This window comes from Poeciliopsis prolifica, unplaced genomic scaffold (genome assembly GCF_027474105.1).
Source record: "Poeciliopsis prolifica strain line A6 unplaced genomic scaffold, Auburn_PproV2 SCAFFOLD007, whole genome shotgun sequence".
Taxonomy (NCBI): domain Eukaryota; kingdom Metazoa; phylum Chordata; class Actinopteri; order Cyprinodontiformes; family Poeciliidae; genus Poeciliopsis; species Poeciliopsis prolifica.
In genome coordinates this window covers 1,995,479-2,007,572 of record NW_026562382.1, presented here as the reverse complement: position 1 = coordinate 2,007,572, position 12,094 = coordinate 1,995,479, and the positions used below count along the sequence as shown (strand labels likewise).

General features: G+C 42.1%; 1 protein-coding gene across 3 annotated transcripts; it reads left to right on the top strand.

The window, feature by feature from the left end:
* Positions 1-222: 222 nt before the first annotated feature.
* LOC129360880 (interleukin-1 receptor-like 1) lies at positions 223-11,891 on the top strand. Of its 3 annotated transcripts, none has more exons than XM_055031360.1 (12): positions 223-291; positions 508-734; positions 5,963-6,173; positions 6,286-6,454; positions 7,160-7,334; positions 8,097-8,165; positions 8,340-8,466; positions 8,704-8,843; positions 8,976-9,128; positions 9,242-9,406; positions 9,595-9,765; positions 10,616-11,891. In XM_055031360.1, exons 2-12 carry the CDS (start codon positions 668-670, stop codon positions 10,807-10,809), a joined length of 1,641 nt encoding a protein of 546 aa, XP_054887335.1. In that variant the 5' UTR covers positions 223-291; positions 508-667; the 3' UTR covers positions 10,810-11,891. The 3 variants fall into 3 exon arrangements, with proteins under 3 accessions (XP_054887335.1, XP_054887337.1, XP_054887336.1); XM_055031362.1 differs by having other exon boundaries at positions 232-291; positions 571-734; XM_055031361.1 differs by having other exon boundaries at positions 256-291; positions 539-734.
* Positions 11,892-12,094: the final 203 nt, after the last annotated feature.

Here is a 12,094-nt window from a genome sequence, read left to right as displayed (position 1 = left end):
CTCATTTGTCATGACGTGCACTTTCTCAAAATTCATGTGAACTTTCTGAGGTCAAGTGACCTACATTTAAATTTGCACACAACCAAAACCCTGTTTGGCTCTCAGTGAATCATTGCGCATCACCTGTACTGCAGAGTACATGGTGCTTTTTTTTTTTTTTTTCCAAAGCTGAGTGGAAATTTCAAGTAGGGGTTATGAGACGAAACACCAGATGCAGCAGGACGGAAAACCCAACAAACCCAGAGATGAGCGCCGGGGCAAGCAACCAGAAGTTTGTCTACACATAAATTGGTAAGTTAGGACTTAAAAGTGGAACTTCTTTCACATTCTGCTGCTCATTCGAATTCGGTAATGTTTTTTGAATGACAGGTTTTTTTTCCTTTTTTTTTAAAAATAACTTTTCCAAATAAATAAGCCAGCGCGTGGAACTTCCTTGGACTTTTGTTATTTTTCACCGGGCGTGCTTCAGCTCTGACTTCCTCGTGCGATCTCTCACTTCCCTAACAGCAGCGGTCGGGTGTTTGAATGACTTTGCCAGGAAATGTGTTAAGAAGCGCCGTCCAATTGCAGAGTGGAGCGACAGCTCGGCTCAGAAAATGAACCCCGTCAGAGGAGACGACCAGGGGTTTAAGGAATCTGACCCGTTAAGATCCCGCAGGCGAGGACCATGACACCCGGAGGCTGGATCCGCTTCCTGACTGGACTCCTGTCTCTGGCTTGGGCTGTGGGTCACGGTGAGTGCTGATCACCACACGGGCGGGGGGGATCGGCGGCTTTTGACGCAGGGGTGACTTGTAGAGCCAGGCTCTGTCTCCGTGGAGCTGAGACGTGGCAAAATGTAACGCAGTTGTTTGGGTCAAAGAACTTGCTGACTCTGTGAAATCCAACTGATTTCAGTTTCAGTAGAGGTTGAAAAACAAACAAAAATAAACATTTTTTTTTCTTTCAGAGACATTTACAAAGAGCTAAATGTCAAAAGATTTAAAGTCTTGAAGATGGCTTTGTTTGCTGAATAATAAACCAGCAGTACAAGTTTTAATCATGAAGAGTCTTAAGAAGACAGAAAGGCATCATGTGAGAAAAGCAACATCTGTGGTTTCCTCTGAGCCAGTCAAACAGGCCATTCACAAATCTCTTCATCAATTTACATTTTTCATATGATTTCAATAATCGGATCTTCAGCAAGTGAGTTCATCAGAAAAATGTAGTTTCAAACAAATGAACTTTTACCCCCGACTTTCACGCTTTTGAAGAGAACAAAATATGTTTCTTTTTTTTTTCCATCTCTTTGTGGAGCGCCGAGAATCATCAGCCCTGGTTAGATATTAACACGTTTGCTCCTCCAGTGGATATTCAAATAATATTTTTTTATTTCCCACTAGACGTGAACATTCAGAGTAAAGTGGAGCCAAAGTCTAATTATTTGTTTGTGTGCACAGATTTGGCAGATGAAGTCGATTCTGATGGCGGAGCCCATCACTTTTAGACTGCAGGTTGTCCTAGGACTTTCAAAAAGCGGAATTAGATTTATCTGATTCCTCCGCAATGTAAACAGCTCGATGTTTCCGTCCGTGCTCTTCAGACAAGGCTCGAGACTATACTTCATCCTGATTTGTCTCTGGAGCTAAGCTGCTAAAGGCTCGGGCCGCTGCAGGACTTGTTGAGCACGTTTTGTCACTCTGCTACCTTCTCCTACTACTCTCCGATGATGATCCGTTCGCTTACAGTTCGTTTTCTCTGCACATGGAATATAAAAAATAAAAAAAAACGCACTTCAGAAAGGTGTTTCAACTGGAAAGCCTTCAGGCTTCTGCCAGGGGAGCGATTCAGTTGTAAAGACATGCTGTGAGATCAAGACAAAGGTCAACAAAAGTCTCATCTCACAAGAGGAAAATGACAGTCGTGGCGTGACCAGAGTGCAAAAACCAAAGCCGAAACTCGACGAGTCTTTATTGAAGTGTGTGATTTATTGGTGTGCAGATTAGCTAACAAGTTGTTGCGCTTTGTTCATTTATCTTCTTCTTTTTTTCCATCCGGCTTGTTTTTCAGTTAAATATTGTGGGACACTTTCATGCGAAAAATGAAGTGTGTGCAACAATATACTGTAGTATATCAAGTTGCAATAAAAGATCCCCACTGCACATTTCTTTGAGGTTTTCGACAAGTTTCTGACATTGCTGCGGTGTTTCGGAGGAGATGCACACGAAACAAAACAAAATGTGTTGAACATTGGTGGGTTCTTGATATGGTCAAATTGGGAGGGAGGGATGGCTTGAGGTGGACCACCTTTTTTTTTTTTTTTCTTTATTGCCCCACCTTGATGGAAAGTGACCCTGAACTCAGAGATCAGTTTTACCACCTCGAGTTCAGAATTTTACGTCCAAGTGGTTGTTTAGACGTTAGCTGGATGATCTCAGATTTGAATTTAATTAAAACACATAATGGGCTATATGAAGACCTTTGCTGTAGCTCTTAAAATAAAACAAACAAAAAAAAACATTTTTAACCCCTTTTCTTGGAGTTAGAAACATCCGTATCCTAGGGCAATCGTAAAGCCGTTCAAACCCTAACTTGGTAATTTTTCAGTCACGACAGATGCTTCAAAACAAATCGATACATCAACCCGTCTAACTAGATCAACGGTGATATTTGTGATAGGCTCATGTTTCTTATGCAGTGGGTTATACAGCCTGTGTTGAGGATGTGGGTGTTTTGTTGTGTTTGTTGAGGAGCTGCGGACCAGCGAGGTGACATTCAGGAAGCGACTGCTACAGATTAAATCCCTGAGCTTTTTTTTTTTTTTTTTTAAAAAGGCAGATTGCGTTCTTTTGTGAGGTGTTAAAGCCACATCGTTTTCTTTGTGTAACTTCCACTGGTGTAATATCGCTTCTTGCATCACTTGGCCCCACACCCACCCACACAAGTGTTGCACCTGCAGCCGAACTCTCAGTCCATCAGAAACGACGCTTTCCCGCATCTAAAGCACATTGAGGCTTCACTCATAAACCGTGGTGCGAATATTCCACCCGCCTTCAAGTGACTTCTCCTTTTCTCTCTGTCTTGAACTCATCGTAAATCAAAATCCTCACCGAATCAACCGGTTCTCTCATGCTGCCTCCCCCGATGAGCAAACGAGGCGCAGACTTCAGAATGGAGCTCCTGGAGCTCTACAGGAAGCACGAAAGACGTCAGACCAGCAAGAAAAAGTGGAAATTGTTCACACAGGAAGACGGCGCTGTGACAAAAGGCAGTTTTGCATAAGTTGTGCAAAAACCAACAACAAAAAACAACATTTTCCCAAACAAACAAACGGTTCTGACTAAGACTGTCAGGTGAGCAGAGCTCGCTGTAGGTCACAGCCAAAAATGGTGAAAATGAAGAAACATTTCCTAGTCAAGGAAAAATAATAATCGTAACAATATAATCCAACACATAACAAACAGAAAAAGAAATAATACAACGATGGAAGTTCATGAGTTTGAGCAAAATGCAAAGAATAAGTGGACAGCTATGACGCACTATGTTCATTACATATGATTTCTAATTTACAACGTGACTAATTAAGACAAGCAATCACTCAGCTGGTAGACATTATTAGACAGTAACGTAATGTAAGAAAAACAAACAAGATAAAATAAAAAATCCAGAATAAAACATGTTTGACTTGCTTTCATAAAAGAGGACGGGATTGCAGGACAATTTAAGAAATCATTCGTGAGGGTCTGACTTGGTTTTGGGTTTGTTCATTATTTCAGTTTTATTTAGTTTCTATTCTTTCATCGGATCCTTTGCTGCCCACCTTTCTTAGTTACTCCAGTTTAACTATGTTTTCATGTTTAGTTATTCTAGATCAGCTTCTGATTTGCCTTAGCTCAGTCCTTTAGTTGCTTTAGTTTTTCTATGTTCTTCATTTCTTTTTTTTTATGTGATTCCATTCATTTTCCTGATGACCCAGTTTGTGGGCTCTCCCTCAGCCCCTGTGCCACTTTTTCTCTTTCTCCTCTTACACCTGCAACCTGTTTTTATATTTATTCGAGAATCATTCTCAGTCACTCCTTGCTGGATTCTTCCTTTAAATTCCTCTGATTTGCGCCTCGTTTTCCCGCTTCCTGTTTTCTTTCTGCTTGCGGCTCATCTGGCTGCTTGCAAGTTTTGTTCAATCATCACTTTACGACTGAAACCTGCAGCATCCACTCGACGTCTGCCTCTCTGCAAAGAGGTCAACTTCAACAGAACGTGACATTATCAGTTCATATAAATATTATGATTATGTCTGAGTAATGCACACTCTTTATACGCGACGTCTGTTTGATGTCAGCAGTCGGTTGCTGCAGTACAACATGTTGTCGCTGTTATAAAAGGGTTTTTTCTTTCTTGTTTCGAGAGCAGGTCATGTACAGAGTTGTCCAATCAAGGGGAGAAACACGAGCGAAGCAAACAGCCTTTATTATACAAAGAGAGGGGATTTTGGCAGCACCTTGTGCGGTTTACTGATGATTTACAGAGTCAAAATTGCACAAAGAAATCATTTTAGATTTATTGTTTTAAATCTTCTATAAAAAAAAATCACGGCATGCAATAGAAAGGTTACAATCAGTCATATCAGAAGTTTAAGGTGCACATGAGGGCATGTGTAGGTGTGTGCAAACAAAATGAACTTAGAGGTGTTAACACGTAATTGGAGAGACTCGGGTGTTACACATTACTATTAACGATTGAACACACAAATAAACCATCAATCTAACCACAAGGTCGGAGGCGATTGTGGCTTAGTGGCATGAGGAGAAAGTTGTGAGTTCGATTCCAGCTCACTCTCTTGCACTCTTAGTCAACCAGTGTGCTGTCAGGTGGATTAATGTGTCACTTTGAAAGCACTTTCAGTGTATTGCGTGGCGTAGAGGAGCAGCTGCTCAAACGAGATCATGTTAGCTGGAGAGTGCACGGCAGATCATCAAAGTCTGCTTGTTTCTCACATTTTCTCCTGCATTTGGCAGCTGCATTTCAGGATGCATGTTGCATTAAAAACATATTTCCCCGGGTCTCATTTTAAACAATGACAGTTAGACTTAAAGTTCAACGTATCGGATAAATGTAGGATTCAAATTGCTTTTGTCTGATTGTAGTTTTTTAGTGTTTGTTTTGGTCACTAGTCAGGCTCTGTGATTCTGCAACTTCCAGAAGAGATTCACAGTAAGCATAAAACCCAAACGTCGATGGTAAAAAAAACCTAAAAAAAAAACACTTTTACATCATTCAGTGACTTGTTGCGCAATTTCTTCTTTAATATGGGTCATCTGCGTGTCTTGTGGGTTGTTTGGTCCTTTTCTCTTTCTTTTTTGTACACGTTTGACAAGATGTGCTTTTTTGTTGTTTTTGCTTTTGTTCCTTATGCGTTTGTCAGGTTTGGACATTCTGGCATTTCTTTGCTATCATTCCTGGGCAGCAAAAACAATAAAGTTCCCCATAGAAAAGTGGCCATGGATAATAGTACGTGTTTGTTTTTCCTCTGTATGTCATTTGGCAATTGTTCATCCATTTTGGAAACATGACATTTTGCGTTAAAGCACACAGACATTTTTTGGCAGGTTTACACTTAAACCTGTACCTGGAGGCTCTCTGCATGTGTTGTTAAAGTGTCCAGTGACATCTTCATTGTGTATATATATATATATATATATATATATATATATATATATATATATATATATATATATATATATATATATATATATATATATATATATATATATATATATATATATAAAGTGTTTTGGGCTGCAGTTGATGTCATATTTGCAATAAATAAATCATTTATTATTATTATTATTATTATTCTTATTATTATTATTATTATTATTATTATTATTATTATTATTATTATTATTATTTTATTCAGGCAGTCCTCGGTGACCTAAGACTTGTTTCTTTCTTCTTTTTTTTTTTTGTGCACTGCCTCATCCAGACCACCAGAGGGAGGCAGACACCTACCACGTGAGCGCTGGCCACTTGTTTCTGCTGAGTTGCCAGATTGCCGGTGTTCACTCCGAGGTGGAGTGGAGCAGAGGGGCGCGGGGCGGCGAGCGGCTCCCCGGCGGGGTGGAGGTCAGAGGCGGGACGCTGTGGTTTCTGCCCGTGCAGGAGACGCACAGCGGAAGCTACGTCTGTGAAAACAGGTCAGACGAACACCCCGCTAATAAGTTTGTCCTGGACTGTCTGCTGACTGTATCAAGCTTTTCTCTGGAGTGTTTTTTTGTCACCCACATTCTTGTGTATTTTTTTCTGTAGGAATAAAACGAAACCATCAAAAAGACGGTTCAGAGTTCTGGTGTCCGGGTCGAGCTGCCCGGATCCAAGCGAGGAGATTTTGGCGACAGAGGAAACAAGTGAAGGTCTTCAGTGCAAACAGACCGAGGTCTTCAGACTGAACCTCCCGAGGAAAATACGATGGACGAAGGTTTTTATTTATTATTTGTCATGTTACTAGTTCTCCTGTTATAAAACGGTCACAGCTGTGATTTGTGGCTTTTTTTCCCTCCCCATCATGACTGATGGGTTCTGACTTAACCAGTGCAACACTGCCCCCTGTTGACGTACCTCGTACAATGCATCTGCCTGAACAAGCAGTACAGTTATGTAGTAAACCTAACATAACTGCTATGTTATGTTAGCCACAAAATTTACAAGTGTCTCCAATATTTAGCAACGATTAGGGCTTTTTATCTTGATGCAGGGTGATCCTCTCTCAAGTCTTTAGTAGTCGTATTTATTATTTATCTCTTTTTGTCATAATTCCCCATAAGATATTTGCCATGTTCCCTTCATGGCTCGCAGCAGTCTGAAAACAGAACTTCTTCAGGTCATTAATAGCCTTCGTCCTGCCACTCTTCCAGTAAGAGCAGCTTGCCAGAGGGCGTAACTAACACGTCTCATGTTTCTTCCCGGTCTCTTTCTCATTTGCCTCAGTTATGGTAAGTATTGCTGTCAGAAATACTTACCTGAATGGGCAGAATCAGGTAGATGATTCAGGAGGTTTCTTTTTGAACCTCCTGGATGAGTCGTCAAACAGTAAAAGGATCAAAGAAATGATTGAATGTTTCATCATCCTCCCAGAAAAGAAACAAAAAAGAGAATAGGATGCATTTTGCTTGTCTGCACACAGGACTGTCAGCAGGTGCAGCCGGATAGAGAGTCCGTCTATCTGAGCGCAAACGGCCTCATGACGCTGGCGAAGGTTTCGGGGGCAGATGCAGGAAAATACACGTGCCACGTAGACGTCACCGTCGACGGCTGGAATTACACTGCAGCACGCAGCGTCCAATTGACTGTCAAAAACGGTACATCTCAAATTTGGACACACGCCAGTTAAAATGAAGGATCTTTGTGATATAAAAATAGCTTTTTTTTTTTAAATGAATTTCAGAATTCAATCTTATTTTGTAAAAGATCTATTTGTACCCCACATTTTGACTTGACGACACCTAATAGATTCTTCAAATTGATTAGACTCAGAACAGATTTTTGTTCCCAAATGACCCCACAGATGATCCTTCAGACTGAGACCTGAAGGCCTTCAAAACAGGAATTTTGCTTAGCAACAATCCATTGCTTTATTAACGTGAGCCAACACTTTGGTATCAAAATCAAACGGCCAAAGTAACTAACTAGTGTTTGGGGCTGGTTAATTTCCGCCATGTCAACATAAACTCTGGCTCCAAAGAAAAGGAAGGAGCCGCCGTGTTTCTTCAGCGTTCATTTTGAGGCTGATTTTGGGCCAGACACACAGTTCCAGTTTGGGTTTCTCCTAAGGACGAGACGATTTCAGACATGTCACCTGACTCCGGAGAAACGGACTGCTGACACAGACAGAGGCGGCCATTGTTCCATGTAGGACCCGCAAAGGGTTGGCACAAATCCCAGCAGCTCTTGTAGCATTTCCAGTTTTTGATTTGCTTCGGTAATATCGCAACTCCCTCATGTTTTCACCAAATCCTGATATGTATAGATATGTATTTTAATATATAGTGTTGTCCTCTTTTTTTTTTTTCATTTCTTTTTCTCTGTTCCCTGATTTCATTTTCAAATGTATGTGGTTGTAGATACTCTGGACCTCTTTCCAGAGATTCATGTTGTGAGGCCCAAAAACGAGGTGGTCATAGTTGAAGTGGGTAAGTAAACAAACAACAGTGACCCCAATGCATTCTGCTTTCTGTCTCTATTGTTTTTATTGGTCTTTGTTCCGTGTGTCCCTTGTTTCGTTGAGTCTTGGCTTCCGTGAGTTGGTGGGAGAGCAGATTTGTCATTCATCTCTTGCTTGGTTTGTTTGCCACTTTCCCCGACAGGTAAGAGAGCAGAGCTGCACTGTAAGGCCTACACCGGCTTCAGTGAGGACGAAGAGATCGTCATGTTCTGGACCATTGACGGGACGTACGCGAGTGACATCAGCGGGCTTGTTGAGTCCTGGGAATTGTGAGTCTCTCTGCCTCCTGAAAATATATCCAATGTGACCTTTTGCATTCCCAAATAAACACAATATACACACCAGGGGTGAATAAAAACTACACACAGAAAAGACAAAACTTGCTGCACAAAACATGCTTTGAGTGTGCTCCTGTACGCGGCAGTTTAAGAAACAGCTCTGTAGTCGGCGTCTGTTACGGTTCAAATTTTTAAATGACTGATTTTTGTTTTAAATGTCTTTTCTAGTATCCACGAAAGAGGCAAAGTATTCGGTCAGTCCACTCTGTCCATTGCTGTAGTCCGAAACGAGTTCCTGAACATCCCCATCAATTGTCACATCTCAAGCCCGGCTGAAGCGAAGGTCGGGGAGGTCCGGCTCCAGGAAGGTATTTTGCTCCAAGCGTCTCGGTTACGCAAAGGGATCGCTCCGTGTCCGGTCCAACCAGAAGACACGTTGACGCTTGTTTACATGCTTCCCACTGAGTAACCATTTGTGTTTGTCTGCCTCGTTTCCTCAGCTGACCCAACTGAACACAACAGGTTCTACATGATTGTGTCTCTCTGGCTCTCTGCCCTCTTTACCATCCTGATCCTGACGGCCTTCTTCCTCATCTGTAAAGTCAACCTCTTCTTAGCATACAGGGCACTTAAAACATTGTTTTCTAAACAAGGTGAGCTCTTCTTCTTGTATCATCCAAGTTTTTTACATACAGTGTTTAAAAAGACATGTAGCCATCTTCTCTCACTGTTGGACTAATCCCTACCCCTCTCGCTGTTCCAACAGCTCCGGATGGGAAACTTTACGACGCCTACGTGAGCGTCGGTCAGTCGGCCATGCCGAGTTTGGACGGCGTGGCCCACTTTGCCCTGCGGCTCCTTCCAGAAGAGCTGGAGCAGAAACACGGCTACTCCCTGTACATCAGAGGACGGGACGACCGCCCCGGAGAAGGTCAGGAGCTACGAAAATATCACAGATGTAATTCAGCAGGATGCTTCGTTTTAAAAGTGCAGCCTCGTCCAAAATCTCCCGTTTTGTGCGATCGCAGCCACAAAACTGCGGCAGGAGGGCACACGAACGGTTTTCCGTTCGCCGTGTGTAACCGCTTAGTCACGCTTCTCGTCTTTCATGTCTTTCAGCTGTCCACGACGCCGTCTGTGCTGCGGTGCGCCAGTGCCGCCGACTGCTTATCATCTTGTCGTCTGCTGGTAAACTGAAGGAGAATCACAACCAGCTGGCGTATGAGCAGAAAGTTGGCCTTCATGACGCTTTGATGCGAAATGATCCCAAAGTTATTCTGGTGGAAGTCGGTAAGGGCCAAGAGTCTTCTCGGCTGACTTTTGTGAACGATAAATCTGCAGCATGTAACAGTTATTAAAAATATGTTTGTTTGTTTTTACATTTTTGGTAAAACTGTCACTATGTTGTGTCAGTCGGACAGGAGACTGATGATCTGTGAAAACCTCCATCTTCACCTCCTTCCTGAGCATCAGACAGTAATTCAAACTATCTGAAGAAATGCACCAAAACCAACCAGTCAGAGCCAGGAGGAGGGTCTAAGCGCTGTCAATAACCGTTCACATCGGAAAACAAAGAAGGAGCATTTTCTGTTAAATCACTGGCTTATCATTACATTAGTGATCAGTAAAGATTTCATTGTCGGTGCTTTTAGCAGATTAACTGGGAGTCATGTCTTACCTGGTCTTTTAACCCTCTCCAGGCAGATGTTGCAGATTTGCAACAGCTCAGTGCTACTTAGCTAGTCTTTGCAAGTGATTTGAGCCTGAGAGCGCAGGCTCAAACGGACGCAAATCTCTTTCAGCAAACTTCATAAGGCCAAAATGTTCTCAAATTAAGAAACTGCTGCTTTATCTCTCAGCTTGAGAGTCAGATAACTTCTCTTAGTGCCTGATACCGAGCATCTCTAGTTCCTGTGTTGAGGTGCTGTGATAACGAATGAAGCGACTGACAACACACGCTTCATGTTTTCAGAGAGTTCTGAGCTTCTTCATGCAGATTGTACCGAGTCAGCATGAATTTTTCCCAAACCTTCCTAGTTGGAGGTCAAATCTAAACCAAAAGGAAAAGGGAAGCATTTTTAAAGGTGCATGAAACATTTGAACACGCCAGCTCTCACGCCTCTCTGTTCTCTCCTCCCAGACGGTCCGGTGGATTACAGTCAGCTGCCGGAGTCGCTGCGCTACGTCAAACGGACACAAGGAGCTCTGGAGTGGAAAAACTCGTTTGCCGAAACCGACAAACTGACTCAGATTTACTTGAGGAGAAACTTTTGGAAGAGCCTGCGCTGCCGCATGCCGGCTGCGCCTGCGCGAAGGTTGCAGAGCATCGCTTGAAGCGGCGGACGGGCTTCCATTTACCCGGAGGGTTTAAAGATGGCATCCATCGGAATCTCCGGTCTCCAGAAGCCGTCCACGCGCGGGGACTAAACGTTTGAGACGTTGTTGTCGTCGCATGGATTATTTATGTCAAACAACGTATGCTTTCATAAAGTAAAAGACGTTTTCTGAGCCGAGCCGAGTCAAACTACCAGCTACTGTACAGTTTTTAGGCAGCTTTCTGTTACGCTTAATTGTTGACGCATTTTAAAAGATCCATTCTATTTTTTTTATGAAAAATAGCAGTTCGAACCAAGCACTAAAGTGGTGGTGATAAGTGCCATTTCTGATAGCGAACAATGAGTCTTAACATCAATACGAGGGGAATCTGACCCACTCTTCTTTGCAGTTTTTTTTTTTTATTTCAGCTACATTGGAGGGTTTTCAGACATTTTTTGTTGTCAACGGATTGCACCAAGTTGTCCACATTACACACAACTTGCACAACTTTGAAAACAAATCTGATCTCTTTTCAAGTAACAGAAATAATAATAGCAATAATAAAAAAATGTGGGACTAAAAGTAATGATATTTCACCTATCTTTTTAACATTAAGCTGATGTGGGTTAATTACAATATTCTACACAATGAGAAGAAAAAGTTTTGCGAGAAAACTTTGGCTGATTGTTGGCTGCATTGTTTTTTGTTTTGTTTCTTTTTGCTGATGCGGGAAACATGTGGAACACTATTTTCCAAAGTGATTTTGTCCAGGCAGCCTTCATCACACTTTCAACTGGACTGAGCTCATTATGTCGTAAATATTGACTTTAATGCAAAAGTTGGGGCTTTCCATGGACTTCCAATGCAACTTTTCGAGCAACTCTGCATTAAAAGTGTCGATGTTTACCGAATGACACTTCATGACGACAGATTAAAAGACTCCTTCGCGTCAGTATTATTACCGATATTTGACTTTAAATGAAAAAACATTCAAACCACTGGTGGGTTTGATGGATGTAATATCTGTGTCTTTGAATGTAAGTTCAGTTTTGTAATGTAAGAGTTAAGCATCACTGTGGGTGACTTTAAAGAGCCTCTGTTTTCTCTTTCTTTTTTAAACCTACGTCATCTATTTGTCTGACTTCACCGTTCTTTACTCTCTTTTTTTCCTCTCTTTCCAAACATTACTAGGGGATTTTATTTTTCTGGATAATTCCTGAGTGGACTGTTTCCACTTGCAGCTGAAGACAAAATCAAAGCCGCGACCGCGGCGTGGCAAAGTGCGAGAAGATGCTCGAATGCC